The sequence below is a fragment of the Cryptomeria japonica genome, chromosome 3 (assembly GCF_030272615.1).
Source record: "Cryptomeria japonica chromosome 3, Sugi_1.0, whole genome shotgun sequence".
NCBI lineage: Eukaryota > Viridiplantae > Streptophyta > Pinopsida > Cupressales > Cupressaceae > Cryptomeria > Cryptomeria japonica.
The window spans coordinates 631,327,706-631,344,755 of NC_081407.1; the positions used below are offsets into that span (position 1 = coordinate 631,327,706).

The 17,050-nt window shown below is 33.2% G+C and overlaps 1 protein-coding gene across 1 annotated transcript; it reads right to left on the reverse strand.

Annotated features, from left to right (window-relative positions):
- Positions 1-476: 476 nt before the first annotated feature.
- LOC131033043 (microtubule-associated protein RP/EB family member 1A) lies at positions 477-3,507 on the reverse strand. Its single transcript, XM_057964162.2, has 6 exons — positions 3,117-3,507; positions 2,874-3,029; positions 2,686-2,792; positions 1,839-2,109; positions 1,629-1,742; positions 477-1,416 (listed from the first exon to the last, which is right to left on the reverse strand). The coding sequence occupies exons 1-6, from the start codon at positions 3,201-3,203 to the stop codon at positions 1,168-1,170; spliced, it is 984 nt and encodes a 327-aa protein (XP_057820145.2). The 5' UTR covers positions 3,204-3,507; the 3' UTR covers positions 477-1,167.
- Between the last annotated feature and the right edge of the window lie 13,543 nt (positions 3,508-17,050).

Sequence of the window (17,050 nt, forward strand, 5' to 3'; positions counted from 1 at the left end):
CAGAATAGTTCCTCAAATTCCCGCTCAATCATATTTGTTATATATATCCTAGTTAATATGTCAATCTTTTTGGTGTATTCCCACTCAGTAAGGCTTAATCAAAACATACACACTAGATTAAATTCAAATATGTACTCCCCTGTAACACCTATTTGATTGATGGACTGAAAATGTTCATGTTCAGGATAAAATGACAAGGATGAGAAAACAAATATTCCATAAACTAAAAGCATGGAGAATTCAAAACTAGAATCAAACATTACTTGATACAAAGCAAAAGACTTCATAAACCATGAAGGTCTCAGTGAGAATTCATCAACTGTTGAAAAGATAATCACAAGATTCTCTGTTTATAGAAATTCTAAAACAATACAACTTATAAAGTCATGTATTGAAAAAATTCATGGAATTTAATAGGAAGTCCTAAAATATGGCTGTCTGAGTAAGGCACAATATACGGGTGACAAAATACTGAATGAATGAATAAAACGAGTTATAAGATAATCATTTAGATGCTGACTGAAATCGTTCCATTGTGAAGAAGCAAATTTAGAGCAAGTGATAACTAATCAAGAAGGTCCACAAGGCTGAGTTGACTGGTTGTGACATGGAGCAGCCAGGGTTAAACCCAGAGGGCTGAGAGCCCCTAATATCAAGACTTTCTGCATGGTCTATTTTATTGAATCCAATTGATTGTCATCCAAGCTCAAGGATGGACAAATAAGGTCACACTGGTCAACAGTTTGAACTCAGTGCACCATGAACATCTTAAGGGAATTATTAATTATTAATTTGGAGATGCAAGTGGGCATTTCCATTCCAAAATATACTAAAGCATAATCTAGAACTAGGTCTAAACTAATCCAACTACTAACTAAAATAGAAACTCACATTTTTCTACACAATATACAGCAGACTGTTACATATCAGAAACATATTGGAAACCCTCATTAATCTCATTCTTGACTAGAAGCAAAGTTAAATCAGCCTAATGAGCCAAAATAGCACCAGAAATGCTTTTTTTGGAAACTGTTTCTCCAATAGGGAAAACTTCATGGCTCTTATTAGGCTGGATTGAGAGTGGGTGAAACAGAGCATGTCTTCCTTATTAGACCAAACATTTCCATTATCACAAGAGAACTGAACTAAAAAAGTGTTAGGGCCGAGTCACACTGATGAATCGAAATGGTTGGCATCTTCCAAAGGATTCCTTCTTTGCCTGGGGTGAAATGTTGCATTTGCAATATATTCCACTTCAGTTGTCATTGCAGATTTCCGTTTCTGAGATTCCCTCTTATCTGTAATATTGGAGTTGGATAGTCCTAAAGATTGCTCACACATAATTGCTTTGGCTTCAGCAATTACTGCAGGGCTGTGTTCTGCAGCATACAGAATCCTTTGAACTGCAGAAACTACCTGCATAAAGAAGAGAACAATTGAACTAAGTTCTAAGGTATTCGGTAACCAACAGCTTGTATGCCTGTGAACAGGCCTCATAAACACATAACATGAGAGCTTCAAAGCTGAAATGTCCTTTGAAGAATAATGAAAAGACATATTCACTTGAACGCCTTTTTCTCAATATTGACAGTCAAAGAATACAAATGAGACAGGAGACTTGTGCTCACTGGCAAACTTTTCACAGCTGGGTTTTGAAACAGAATTTCAATGTTTCTTAATTTTGCAAAGTAGAATTCTCTTTCCTTTTCCAAGCTAGCCACAGACACCTGTAATTCAGTAATCTGCAAGAGGGTAAGGTTTTAGTAATGAGATGGATGCTGATTGAAAGGATTTAAGAAATGATTTGATACGCAAAAAGTGGGGTATTTGATACAAACCTGCTCTTTAAGGTTCTGAATTTGTGCTTGAACAACAACTGGAACTGGATGAGCAGCAGAGGTCATTTGCTCCCCTCCTGTTGATGTAGAAATCTGAGCATTTCCAACAGTATTACTGGTGACTTTTCTTGTTGCTTTGTGTACTTCATTGGCAACAAGAGTTTCATGCCACCTGGAGCCTGAAACCGCATGGTGTTTAGATGCAGAGCTCGCCTTCTTAGTAACTTCTTTACCCCCTTTACACCCTTCTCTTCGTTCCAAAGCATTGTAACTGAAACACCCCGAACAAAAAAATACAAAACCTTCTCAAAATCATTTTGATTGAACAAGGCAAGCAAAAGGTCTTTCTGCAGAGAAAGATTACCTTCTTGTTAACTACTTTAACCCCTTTTATAAACTTCTATTTGTTCCAATGCATTGTAACTGAAACATCCCAAATAAAAAGAAATCCAAAACCCTCTTAGAATCATTTTGATTGAACAAGAAAATCGAAAGGTCTTATAGTAGAGGCAGCAGTAGAGGTTCTAGCGTATGAAATTTTTGGCTACAAGATCATCATAAATCCAATTCTCAAATCAAGTTGATTTCCATTTCACCAAATTAGACCCGCTAAATACCTTACTCCAGTTAAACTGCAAGAGAACACACTCTCGCCCCTAATATGCAAACGACACAAGACATAGATAGCTTAAAACCCTAAAGATTGCACGTTTGACTAAGCTAACACTCCCTCAAGCCCCATTTACAAAACGTAAACCCTCAATTTTGATTCTGTAGAGCACTTAACCACTGGCCACTACATATCTATTTTTGCATTATCAATAGAAAAATGGAAAGAGGAGAGTACTTATTGATAATCCCGCCATTAACAGAGTCACAGTATCGTTTCAGCCATTGCACAAACTCCAGGTTATCAAGCGCCCTGCCTTTTATAAGCTTATTCACCTCAATTTGCTGCAAAAGACGAAACAAACTATTGCATTTCTCTCATTACCCACACAATCAAAGCAAAGACAAAAGTTGGGCATGGTCTACCTTGGATATTTTAAGCTTGTTGAAGACATCATGAAGAACTTTATAATTCTGAGTCATTTCATATTCATTCTTGGCATCAAAATTAACCTTGTGCATTGGCACTACTCCAGGATGTGTGGCATCTATTAATTGGCAGAGCACTGCACCAGATGCTACCTATAGACCGCAAAAAACCACATAGTTTATTTTCTACTTCATAGCAGAGCAAGCACAACAAAGCCAAGAAATAATGAAACATATTACATCTTCAACTTTCTGGAGATGGAGATTGAGGGTGGTATTGATCCATTGAAGAATTTCATTCCTGCCAACAAAATACCCTGAATCCATCGATCCAATCTTGGTCGCTGCTGTTTCTGTGTGAATTTACGTATTAACGAGCCCTTCCGTGAAAGCCAATGGAGACATAAAAAACTAGGTAATAGTATTGCCGTTGGAGGGCTTCTATTTTGAAATTCCATACAATTTCAAATCGCCATTACCTGTATTGTCATCATCTACCTCTCTTATAGACGTCGTCATCATATGCATATACATATACGAAGTTTAAACCCAAGCATTAGCAGTGCGCAAGGTACAAGCAGTCGCACCCAAGCATAAAATCTAATTATCAGTATGGGGTCCAACATAAGAGACTTGAAAATTTGGTTAAAAAGGAGGGTTGAAAGTTTCCTCTATTGATTTAAATACTTCTATCTTTACATAGGAGTTTGTGTCTCTTCTTTTTCAAAAAAATTAAAAGTAGGGTTCCATTTATATGTGTTTATCAGATTTTCTTTAGTATATTTTGCTTCAAATTTTTCATTTAGAATTTGAATTTTATTTTTTATTTGTAATTGTAATTTTAACTTTAATTTTAATTTCTTCCATTGTAGTCATTTCATTATTTTAAGAAGAGATTCTAAAGTATACTCTTTTATTAAAAAATAGATCTTTTAAAAAGTTAATAGATTATGTTGTAATTTCTATTTGCATATAATATTTTTTCTTTTTAAGGTGGTGCATTTCAAAGAGTAAGAAGAATTTCGTCACACACACACACATATATATTGTTTATTTTATTTATAGGTTTTTAATAATTTCACTGCATTTGCATATTTCATCTCGCATTAGGAAATACATATTCTACATTAAGTCTACAATGTTCCACTCTGTTGTCCTCATTTTTTGCTATGTCACAAAAATAGGATAACCCCTACAAATTTTGTCCAATTTGTAGTTTGTGTGCTCTAAGCACAATTTTTGAGGTCTCATGCATGATTTAAGACCCTCGATTCTTGATTCAGAGGTTCTAGTCCTTTTTTGGGTCTTTTGAGTTAGTTTTTGTGTTTTGGTATCGGGGTCACAAACCCGAATTACACCTCTTTTATGCACACAAGTGTAAATCAGGTTTACAAACCCGAATTACACTTCTCTTCAAAAAATTTAGTTTGGTGTAAATCGGGTTTATAACCTCGATTACACCATTTCATCACCAAGTCCCTTTTTGATGCATGTCGAGGTTATAACCTCAACCTACACCAAGTCCTCCCATTTTGGTGCAAGTCGGAGTTACAACCCCAACTTACACCAAGTTCTCCCTTTCTGGTGCAAGACGGGGTCATAACCTCAATCTGCACCAAGTCGCACCCATTTTGGTGTAAATTGGGTTTACAACCCCTACCTACACTGAGTCCCTTAAAAATGTTGCAAATCGAGACCATATCCCCGATTACACCATTTCATCACCAAGTCCCTTTTTAATGCATGTCGAGGTTATAACCTCAACCTACACCAAGTCCTCCCATTTTGGTGTAAATTGGGGTTATAACCCCGACTTGCACCATGATTCTTTCTCAAGTGTAAATTGGGGTTATAACCCTGATTCACACCAAATTTAGTTTCTTATTCACACCAAATTTAGTTTCTTTGTTTTTGCATAAGTACAAATCGGACTTATAAGTTCGATATGCACCTATATGATTGTTGACCCTCCCCAAATCCAAATCATACTTATAAGTCCAAAATGCACTTCATGACCCCCTTTGGGTCATTTTTGTCCAACTAGATGGGAATTCTTCAAATCCATTTTTGCAACACCACTCTAGATGCCAAATTCAACACATTGGGACCAAATGACTGTGAAATACAGGCTACCTTGCGACAATATGAAGACTTCACTGGTGAAGAATGTAGGAACAAGGTGAGCCTCCAAACACTTAGTCATTTTTATGCATCTCTAGTCTAGTGTCATTTTGTAATCTCAATCGACACCTTTAGTGTCATTTTGTATTCAAGTTTTTACATGTAGGATTGCACGTATCCTAAGTCAAATAGGTCTCTACTTTTGACTTAGTCACAAACTAGTTGTATTTTTCCTATTTTCATGTTGCACCTCTCCTATATATATATGAGGTTGCTCATTGTAATTTCTATCTATAATCTTTAATCTATATGTCGAAACTTTGTCAAAGTGAAGTGCAAAAGTGAAACTTTGTGTTCCTATTGTGATTTTATAAACTTGATGAAATAAGAAGAAATCTTTGGCATCCAAACTTTGTGTTGGATTCATTTGTAGTTTATGGTGAGAGTGTTCTTATGTCATTTTCATTATAAATTCATATTTTACTCAAGTAAAGGTGTGTTGAGAGAATATTGTTAAAGTATAGAGGCAATTGTTAATTTGTGAACTTTGTGTCATATATATTGGCTATTGTTAATAGAATTGGGAATTAGTGCTCATGATATCAATTTGAAGACTTTGTGCTTCATATTGGTATTTTCAAGTTAAAGTTAATTGAGATATATATTAAGGTTACACTTTGAAGACTTTGTGCTTTATTATGTTGTCTTGGAAAGGAAAACATAACTTGAAGACTTTGAGCTTCATATTATCATTTTAGAAAAAAAACCATTTTCAAAAGTGAAGTTAAGAATCAGTTTAAAGGCTTTGTGTTTTATCTTGATTTTCTTAATTAACACATTGGGTTACAGAAGAACTTGTAAAAAAAAGTTGATGGGACAACAATGAACTTTAAGACTTTGAGCTTGAGCGCTCTTTCCCATCTCGGCGAAGCGATAGAGGACTTTGCACCTTTATGGAAACTTTGCTTCTTTCTTATCAATATTATATTATTCTTTCATTCTAAGTTAGTTTGTAACAAATAAATTGTAAGAATTATAACCAATCTTTATTGTAAATTCTTTCCTGAAAAGAGAGGAAAAGAATAACATCTATCTTGAAAAAGGAAGATAGGATGATGTACCACCCATGTTAGAATAGGAGTTAAAATTTATATCTTATTAAAATAGAGAAATGAATCATAGGGGGAGCCTTCCCTAAAAAATTAGGAGAGACTCAATCTTGTGTTGTTGTGGTTGAAACCACAATTTTGTAAACTCTTCTAGTTTGCCAAATTTTCAACCAACGCATTCCAAACTTAAAAGTTCTTGATCAAGTTTTGGATTAAGGCAAAAAAGGTTTTGAAAGGGTCCTAAAACCCTTTACAAAATTATTCTAAGAGGTATAGAATGAGAAAGCAACATCCAAAACAAAATGGGCTGCACGGATAGGCATAAAAAGTAGCAACCAAAGAGACAACAAAAGCCCAGTCGGGTACAAAAAGATAGCAGAAAGATCAAACCCAGACATAGAAAGAACTAGCAATAGAAAAACAACCCGATTACATTAGGCTTCTGAGGGTCTCAACGACCTCAGCCTCAAGGGAATTCATGGTATCAGTAGCAACCTTCATAGCTTTATGATCCAAAATCTGAAAGGCTGCCTTTTTCTTCATGTTCCCTTAGGTCCTTTTGCAATGTCCTTCACCACTTTGAGCCACCTCAGCTTCATCACCAATAACATCAACAGCCTTATCTGGTTGCTCCAGACTATTCACCATGGTATTCATAACCGTTGCAGACTGTTTTAACAATTTTGTGACTGCTAACCATGATGGTCTTGAGGGTGTATTGGATCTTGTTGTAGCCTTCCTCAACCCAAGTGATGCATTCCTCCAACCTTTTCTTCAACTGATCAACCCCTTCCCCTATTTTCTTGATACAGTCCATGATCGAATTCTTCTTAGCCTCAATCCAATTCCCATCATTATTCAGATTACCAATAAAAGAACTAGCAGGGAGAGAATCAATTTTGCTTCCTAGGGCTCTTTGGTTAATCTAGATCTCTTTAAGTTCATGAAACAACCACTTGAACAAACTGAAGGTGTCAATTGCATGATCACGAGCAATCCCCAACACATTTTCACAATCCTCCCTCTTATCATTTAGCTCATCACTTTTAGGATGAAGGTCTGCAATACCAGCCACACCCACATTACCTTTTGGTTTCACATATATTCAACTCCCAAATCCAAATTAAGGATTTTAAATACTATTAAATGTGTCAAGCTTATAAGTTGCATAGAGGACAACCAAAAAAACTAACTAGGTGATTAATTTATTTGATTTTCATTTATCTATGAATAATGTTGAACACACAATGCAAATTAATTAAATACTTATAAGATTAGGGGGATATAGTACATATTTAAGAGTATTAAAGCTATATTATCCTTTCGAGTTAAATTTTGATGAGATTGTATATTATCGATATAATTAGTGTTTGTATTTGTATTATTAATAGAATTTATGTTTTTATCTCTCTCTTTTTTAAATAAGGAGATGGAGAAAATATAATTACAATTAATTAGAAAGGTTCTTCAGATTCTAATCATTTTAACTAAACTTTTACCTTTACTTAAAATAGAAGATGAAGTGTGTACAACCTAACCTATCCTAGTGGTGGAGAATTTGTGCTCTTGAAAGAGAGGTCACAAGTTCAAATCCCACAAGGGGGTAAGGTATGTACACCTCATTAGCTTCGGCCCATTATCGATCAAAGAAGAAGAAGAAGCGTGACTAAGTTAAAGGGTGTTTACCCCATTATTGATGTGCTTTGTTCCATAATGCTTGAAGATTCCAACTTGATAATCATGTAAATCATAAAATTTTTTGTACACGGGTCCCTTTCACCTAACACTCAATTAAGTAATATGATAATTATCATGCCTAGCCAAAAATACTAGATTGCAACACATTTAAAATTACAGTCTAGGAGATTAAAATTTATAGTAGCACCCATGTAATAAATAAAACAAGGTATCTGTAGAGTATAATGATTAAATAACATTTAAATTTAAAGTTATCAAGGGCAATGATTGAATAAGGATTATGAATCCCCCAACAATAAGATATAAAGAGAGGTCATTTCATTGTGGAGAGGGCATCAATTGAAAGAAAATATGAAGTGACTTTGCAAGTAAATAATTACAACAAAAGAGGACACAAACACTCCAAGGACAAATCAAGAGATTTAAGGACAACCCTCCTTAATTTTTTCTATCAAGTTATTAGATGAAACCCATAACTTGTATAGTTACCAAGGACACACGTTTAAGGAAATAACTACAAGTTGGAAGTAGAAACTAAACATAAAATTAATAAGTTTTAGAATTATGTAAATATTATAATAAAAATCATGATTTTGGTTTAAGTTATATTACTAATATAAGTGTAATTGTTAATTTAAAATATTTTTTTAAGGAAAAAATAAGCAATGTTCTAGGAAGGGACATTACAATTATTTAATTAGTTGTTAGGTGAAAGGGACATGTCCTAGATGATGGATTAGTAAATTGGGACTAGGTGATCTAGGGAATATTTTAGGTGTCAATTTTTTTACCCTCTTTGATACAATGTAACTAAGTGTTGTTGTGTCAAAGATGAAAAAAGGCAAGATGGGATGAAACTTTGGTGGAAAGTTTCCCTAGTTGCTTAGGGATGATGATAGAAGTGGTGCCCCCTCAAGAGAACTAGTGGGAAAAATGAAGCTCAAGAGGTCTCTTGAAAAAATAAACAACAATTAAATGATATGATTAATAAATTATCTTTATAATCCACATACTTTATGGAATTCATATCAGTTTTTGCCTATCTATGGGTCCAAGGGAGGAAAGTGACTCATCTTGGGAAATGGAAGTTTTAGGAGTATGACTGTGGTCATATTTGATTTCATAGTCATGGACATGATAAAGGTGGATGAAGAGATCATCATGGATTTCTTGATCAAAGATTGAATTATAATGCCATGGTCATATATAGGATCTTGATCAAGGATTGGATTGTCAAGGGTTTCATAATTGTTAGAGCATTTTAACTATTATTTGAGATTTTTTTAGCTCCTCATGCTTTCACTTTAGTTATAAATTTAGCTTAGGGAATATTTGTGCTCCCTATAGAAGTACATCATTATGCATTATAATTTGAATCTTGGAATGTTTTCTTTTGAGGAACACAACATATTTTTCTTGCTACTCGCATTTGTGGAAGGTGTTCTAGCTTGTTGTTTGATCTTGTAGGCTTGTGTTGCAAAATTCAACATGGTATCAAAGCATTGATTCAACAAACCCCTTCTCAAGTTTTGAGAGTTCATTTTGTCAAAAGTGTTGCAAGGTCTCTAGGTTTGCCTTCTTGTGTGGATTTGGAATTAGGTATTTTTTTATCATTTTTTGGAACAAAACAAGCATCAGAAATTTTAGACATTTTCTAGTTTCAAAAAAAAAATTGTTTTCAAAAACTTTCTACTTTTGGAAATTTCCATTTCTAAAAAGTTTCCATTTTCAAAAACTTTCTATTTTCAAAAAAATTCTATTTTTAGAATGCTTATATTTTCAAAAAAAATCCATTTTTGGAAACCCCTCAAACCTTCCAAGCCCTAATTGACATGCTGCTAGTTTTTTGCCATAACTTTATCATACAAGGTCAAAATGGCACAAACAAGATGTCGTTAAAAAGTTGATTCTAACATCAATCTAGTGGTGTTGGTTATTTTTTTAGATTCTACTCCAATTTTTTGTACTAGGTCTACAAATTCAAATGTTTAGTTTCACGCTTCCAAGGCCATAAATTTCACATCTGAACTCCATTTTTTTAAAAACCAAATATCACTGGAAAGGTGGTTTAGTGCTCTATCCAGATCTGTTGCCATAATTTTCCAAATTTTTCCCTAGTTATTTTTTCTTCAATCTTTTGCTTTTTCACTTTATGGTTGATTACTTGGTCATTTTGGCTCCTAGAAACTTTTCATTTGCATTATATGGCTTATCTCAGGCTATTCTACTTTTATTTTTAGTACTTTTACCTATTTTGGCTTTTTGAGCATCTTTTAATGCATTTATTTATTTGTAGACACATTGAGAGAAAGTGTCACTCTTGTGTATGCTTTTTTAGGTATTTTGCTCATTTTGTTGTGCCTTATCTTGTATATGCATTGCATTATAAAATCCTATGAAGGTTTATGTAGTGCCTTTTGTTTTTCCATAACATCTTTGTCTAGTGAGTGTCCCTCCATGACGACAACAAATCCTAAAGATTATTGTCCCATCCATGTGGGAAATAGGTGCATACCCTTTTTCCAGTTGTAGGTACTTTCTTGTGCACATTGAAATTCTCCTTCATGAACTTCTTGGTGACATACAATTTCAATGGAAATTTCATCTCTCTCTGTTTTTAGCATTTGTGGGGGGAGGGGGGGGGGGGGGAGGGTTGGTTTCTACTGTTTGTGATAATGCTTCCTTGGTTTCACTTTGGAGTGAGCTATGTATACAATAGTTGTTCTTATTTACTAACCAAATGTAGTGGTTGTATTTTGGTGAGATAGAGCTTCTACCATATAGATTCCAATTTTGTGGAGGTGACTTATCCTTAGTTGATTAATTCTTCAAACTATTGGCACCTATATTTTCGCCTACCAGTTTACTCTTGCATGGTTGAGTAGTGTTGTTGGGGTCACACATGCAAATTCATGTGCCATTTATATCTTTGGTTGCTGAATGTTTTGCCTTTCTTTTCCATATGATTGTTCGAGTAGTGTCATTAGGGGAACTCACTTGTAGATTTTTTGTCTTCTCGATCCTAGTCATCATCTTGGTTCTAGATGAGGTTCTTCATTCAACACTATAGCAGTTATCATTTGATAATCATCTACAACTTTGTTCCTATTCTTTTTTGGGACATTTTTTTTATGCTTCTTAGTCCTTCATTCCCTTTTCTCTCTTTTAGGTAGGAGTTTTATCCCACTAAAATTTTATCCTCTTCTTTGATTGTGAGAGATATTTTTTGTTTATACATGGGTACCACATTAGGCCTTTGGGTACCTCATTAGGTCTTTTGTTGCCAGGACCCATTCTTGCATTCATGCATTTAGAGGATTTTACTTCTCCCTAAGTTTAACTAAAGGGTGGGGAGGGGGGAAAGAGCAGGAAAGAGGGGTGTTAAAGATTTTTAACTATTATTTTTTCTTTTTCTTAAGTTCACTTAGTTGTGCTTATAATTTAGCTAGATTTGAGATTTTCTTCTTCTCATGCTTTCCTTTTAGTTCTCCTAAATATAGCTTAGAGAATATTTGTTCTCTCTATAAAATCACATCATTATGAATTGTAATTTAAATCCTATAATATTTGATCTTGTATGCTTGTGTTGCAAACTTTTGTGTTATAAAATTCAACAATAATCATATATTGGATCTTCATCAAAGATTGTATTAACATGAATATCATGATCATCTATGAGAATTTTCGTAGTAACTTAGATCTTGGTTTATTTTGGATCTTATTGTATCATGTTTTAGGAAAAACTCTTGATATAACCTTAATTCATTCTTAGTCAAGATTGATGGAATTTTATTTGATTGGATACTCCACATGTCAACTAGGGATTTAATATATATCTCTAATCCCACATTTATCGATATGCATGGTCTATTGAAATGTATTTAGACTATATGAAACTTATGGATTTTGGACCTTTTGGGTTTTATTGACTTCATAAAATGTTTAGCCAATAACTTCCCATGTGGGTAGTACTTGGATAAAATATTTAGTTTATAGATGGGACCGATCCATTTTTCATGAATGATTTGAGTCTATATGGAGTTGGTTTCAGGACTTGAATGAGGGTGATGTGGAACTTGTAAAGGATAGGGAAGAATCAAAGAACTTGGGCGACAATAATTTAGAGGAGGTGGATGCAAATGGTCTAGACAATATAGATAATTTAGAAAATTCAAAAGATGTTAGTGAAGAGGATTCAAATGACATGAATTGAGGAGATAAGGGACATGTTTCTAGGATGGTGTTTTCATTTCCAAGTGAAGGGGATGTTGGTATGTGGGGACTAATCATATTGTTGGGCTTAATTTTTGGTAACTTTTTTAGTCATATTTTCTCCTTAGATTAGTTATTATTGATATGTGAGTATGGGTGGTTGCAAGGGGGGGGGGGCGGGGGCGGGCGCAACGTGCCCTAGCAGGGGTTTTGGGGGGCAATGCCTTTGAAATAAAAATTATAGTTTATTATTGTGAATCCTAGTTCTTTATCATTAGGTTATAGAACTAATAGTGGATATAATTTTGTGCACTTATATTTTCCCTAGAAGGCAACTCTATTTTATGAGAAAATTGTATTATGACTAGATATCATATTATAATTTATTATTTGTTGGATAATAGATAAGAAGTTGATGGCTGTTTCTCTAGTGGATGTAGCCCACATTGGGTGAACCACGTTGAAACTTTGTGTTGTTGTGGTTTGTTATTTTTGCCTCTCTTATTTTTCATTATATTTAATATTTTTTATTACTCTAGTTTTCCTTAAAACCCTAAAAATTGGTATCAAAGCCATATATTTCAATTAGTTGGTAGGAGTTTATGGATTCAAGTGAGAGAAATGGTAGAAGAAGGCAAGCTTAAAGTTGATAGGTTCAATGTCCAAAACTATCAGTTATGGAAGATGCAAATGGAAGATTATCTATATAAGAAGGACATTTATTTATAATTGGGTGGAAAAGAAAAGAAGCAGATGACTGTGACAGGTCCATAATGGGAGGTTCTTGAAAGGTAGGCACTACGAACAATATGCCTATGCTTGATATCATCGATGGTTTTCAATATAGAAAATGAAACAAAAACAGTGGGTTTGAAGGAAGCATTAGACAAGCTATATGGGAGAGCCTCAGTCTCCAATAAGGTATTTCTTATTAAATGTTTGTTTAATATGAAGATGTCAGAAGGTGGGTCTATTACTGATCATTTGAATGAGTTTAACGTAGTCACTAGTCAGCTTATATAAATGTAACTTTTGATGATGAGGTTAGGTCTCTCTTGATTTTGTGCTCTTTGCCAAAAAGATGGAATAGCTTGGTCATGGCTATAAGTAATTATGTCTCTAGTTCAAATACTTTAAAGTTTGATGAATTGTTGGCATTACCCTTAGTGAGAAAATATGTTGGAAAAGTATAGGTGAGACATTAGAAAATGCTTTGACTATTGAGAATAGTGGATGATAGAGGGAAAAAGGAAAGAGCCCAACAAACCATGGGAAATATAGGAAGGGAAGATCCAAATATAGGGCAAGGTTGGAGTGTTGGCATTGTGGGAACAAAGGACATCTAAAGAAAGATTGTTGGTCTCAAAAAGGAAAACAAAGAGATGGACAACAATAAAATAATAAGGAAGCATATGCAGTAGGTGATGTGTTACAAGATGCTTTAATTCTTTCTTTAGATAATATTACTAATTCCTGGATGTTAGATTTAGGAGCATAATTTCATTCCACACCCCATAAGAAATATTTTCTAGATTATGTCCAAGGTAATTTTGGACAGGTTTATTTGGGTGATGATGAACCATGAAAAATTGTTGGAAAGGGAAATATATAGATAAAACTACCAAATAGAAATTAACGGTAGCAAAAAGAGGTGAGACATGTTCCTAATTTGAGAAGAAATTAAATATCATTATGACAACTAGGAAGTGAAGGTCGGATAGTTACATTTATAGAGAATTCATGGAAGGTCCCTAAAGGCTCATTAATAATAGCAAAAGGGGAAAAGTTACATACATTGTATTTATGTATTAGTAATTCTGACTATTATATTTCCATAGCTTCCATAGGAATAGATACAACATTATTAACATAATAGACTTGGGCACATGAGTGAGAAGGGGGTGAAGATTCTCCATTCCAAGAATTTATTGCTAGGTTTGAAGCAAATCGATTTAGATTTTTGTAAAAAATTATGTTTATAGAAAATAAAAGAGTGTCAAATTTCTTAGAGTTGGGAAGGAAAAGAAGAGTGAAAAGTTAGATCTTGTGCATTCAAATGGATGGGGACCAAATTAGGTATCATCTATTGGTGGATATTATTATTATGTTACTTTTATTGATAATACAACTAGAAAAACATGATTTTATGTCCTTCCCATAATATCTAATGCATTTGATACTTTTAAGAAATGGAAAGCTTTGGTTGGAATGAGACAATAAATAAATTGAAGTGTCTTAGATCATATAATAGATGTGAATATGAGAAAAAAAAAACTGATAGTTATTGTTCATACGATGGGATTAATAGACAAAAGATTATTCTAGGAAAACCACAAGAAAATGGTGTTTTTGAAAGGATGAATAAAAGAATCATGGAGTGTGTGGGAAGTATGAGATTGCATACAAGATTGTTGTTATAGTTTTGGGAAGATGTTATGGATACCATTGTTTAATCAATAAACAAATGGCCTTCAAGTTCCTTAGATGATAGTATTCCAAAGGAGGCATGGATAGGTAAAAAGGTAAACTATTTTTTCAAAACTTTTGGTTGTGAAGCATTTTCCCATATTGACATAGAAAGTAGAACAAATCTTGAGGCAAAATCTAAGAAGTTTAATTTCATTGGATATGGAGTGAATGATTTTGGTTATCATTTATGAGATTATAAAAACTCACAAAATCATGAGGAATAGAGATATCATATTCAATGAGAAGGTCATGCATAAATATGAGTTGTAGGGAAAGAAACAAGAAAAGGAACACATAATACACAATTCTTAGTGGTATCCTAAAAAATATAGCACCATCAGTGCCAAAAAAATTTGAACAACTAGAACCACAACAGGTCCCTAAAATTCTTGTAAGAAGATCTACTAGGATAAGTACACCCCCTAAATGATACTCTCCCTCATTATATTATGTATTATTGATTGATTTTGGTGAACCAAAAAGTTAGGTAGAAGCAATGTAGGTTGAAATTTGAAAGACTTGTGGGATCAAGGAATGAAAGATGAGATGGACTCTTTGATACATAATAGACTTGGGACTTAGTTGAAGGGTGAACTCACAATACTGGTTCCCACTTTTTGACCAACTTTGACACTTAGATGAACATTTTGAAAAAAACCTTCAATTTCCAACGCCTATAACTTTTAAACCGTTAAGAATTTGAAGATGATCTAAACTAGTGATTTGTAACATCTTGTTTGTAGATTCTAAATATATTTTTTTCAATTTTTTTTGAATAAAATTTTATTGATTTTTCCATATCCCTCAAAAAGTATTTTTTTACAACAAACAACTTTTTTTAAGAGTGATGTGCATCCCGAAATGCATAACTTTTTTTCTATAAATGATAAAAACTTAATTCTTTTGAATTTTGGTTTGTAACATCAATACCCAAGGCATGCAATTGGTTTGATATTGATATATTGAATATTTTTCATTTTATTAAGCTTTGAATTCCAACTAATTATAATTTAGATAGAGGTGCACATTTGAACACATAACTAGTTCTATATATATCAAAATTCAAAAAAAAATTTCTCTTAGAAAGAAGATATCAATACTTAGTGCATAGATATTTTTCACAATTTTTTTTGAATTAGTTTACTATTTTTTTCAATGCATTGAACAAAGAAGTTCATGTACGGTGAAAAACCTACATTCATAAGAAATAAAATAAAAATATATTAATGAAATTAAATATATTAAAAATTATACTATTTAGAAAGCTTATAATAAGGACTAAATACTTAAAAAACAAAACTTCTAAATGAATTCATTTGACCCCCCAAAAGCTAATGTAAAATTGGTTTTTAATTAGCATTTGATAGATGCAAAGGAGACTCCATTGTAAGCATGATTTAGAGGTAGAGAGCTTCTATCCAAGATCTCAGAGACTTTGATCTAACTCTCTTCAATTAATTACTTCAAATGGAACCTCTTAAAGCTTAAATCATTATATTTTCTAAAAAATGTATGATTTCAGCAAAAATCAGGATGTACCAAAAAGTGGGAACTGACATTGTGAGTTCACCCTGAAATATTTGAAGGTAAAAAATAATTGCCAAACAAATGGGTTTGCAAGCTAAAGAAATAACATGAGGGAAAGAAAATATATTAGGTTAGACTTGTAGTAAAAGGTTTTGCATAGGAAAAAGGTATTGATTTTGATGAATTTTTTTTACTATTATTAACATGACTTCAATTTGAAATATTTTAAGTCTGGTGGCTATTTTAGACTTGCCTCTTGAACAACTAGATGTAAGAACCATTATCATGTATATTAGAAAGAGGAGATTAATATACATGAACCATAAGAATATATGTTCAAAGATAAGGACTTAGTGTGTAGGTTAAAGAAGAGCTTGTATGGCTTGAAGCAAGTGTTGCAACAATGGTATCTGAAATTTGATAGTTTTGTGGCTGAACAAGGTTACAACAGATGTCACTCTAATATATTTTTATTTCAAGAGATTGGATACTCATAGCTATATTATCATGTTATTATATGTTGATGACATTCTTATTTCCAGATCTAATATGCAACATATTACCGAATTTAAGAAAAAATAACAAAGTCATTTGATATGAAGGATATGGGTGCAACAAAATAAATCCTTGGTATGAGAATAACTAGAGAAAATAAAAATCACACATTAACATTGTCTCAAAGTTATTACATAGAAAATGCATTGAAAATATTTCAAATGCAAGATGTAAAACCATTTAATACACCTTTGCCTAGTCATTTTAAATTGACTAAAGAGATGTGTCCCAAGACATAAGAGGATAATGGACTACATGTTCATGGTTCCATACTCTTTAATATTTGGCAATTTGATGTATGCAATGGTGTGTACAAGGCCGAACATTATACATGTAGTGGGAGTTGTGAGTAGGTATATGAACAATCCTAGAAAAGAGCATTGGAATGTAGTAAAGTGGATTCTCGGGCATTTGAGAGGTACTACTACTTATCCATTATGTTTTGGAGGTTCTAATTCTACTCTTATGGTATATGCTGATTCA

Bases quoted from the DNA above. Each gene is read 5' to 3' on its own strand.
- LOC131033043 (XM_057964162.2), bottom strand. From the start codon at position 3,203: ATGGATTCAGGGTATTTTGTTGGCAGGAATGAAATTCTTCAATGGATC. The intron at 2,793-2,873 runs GTAGACCATGCC...CGTCTTTTGCAG, and splicing joins ACAAGCTTAAAATATCCAAG to CAAATTGAGGTGAATAAGCT. The intron at 1,743-1,838 runs GTTTGTATCAAA...ACCCTCTTGCAG, and splicing joins TTCAGAACCTTAAAGAGCAG to ATTACTGAATTACAGGTGTC.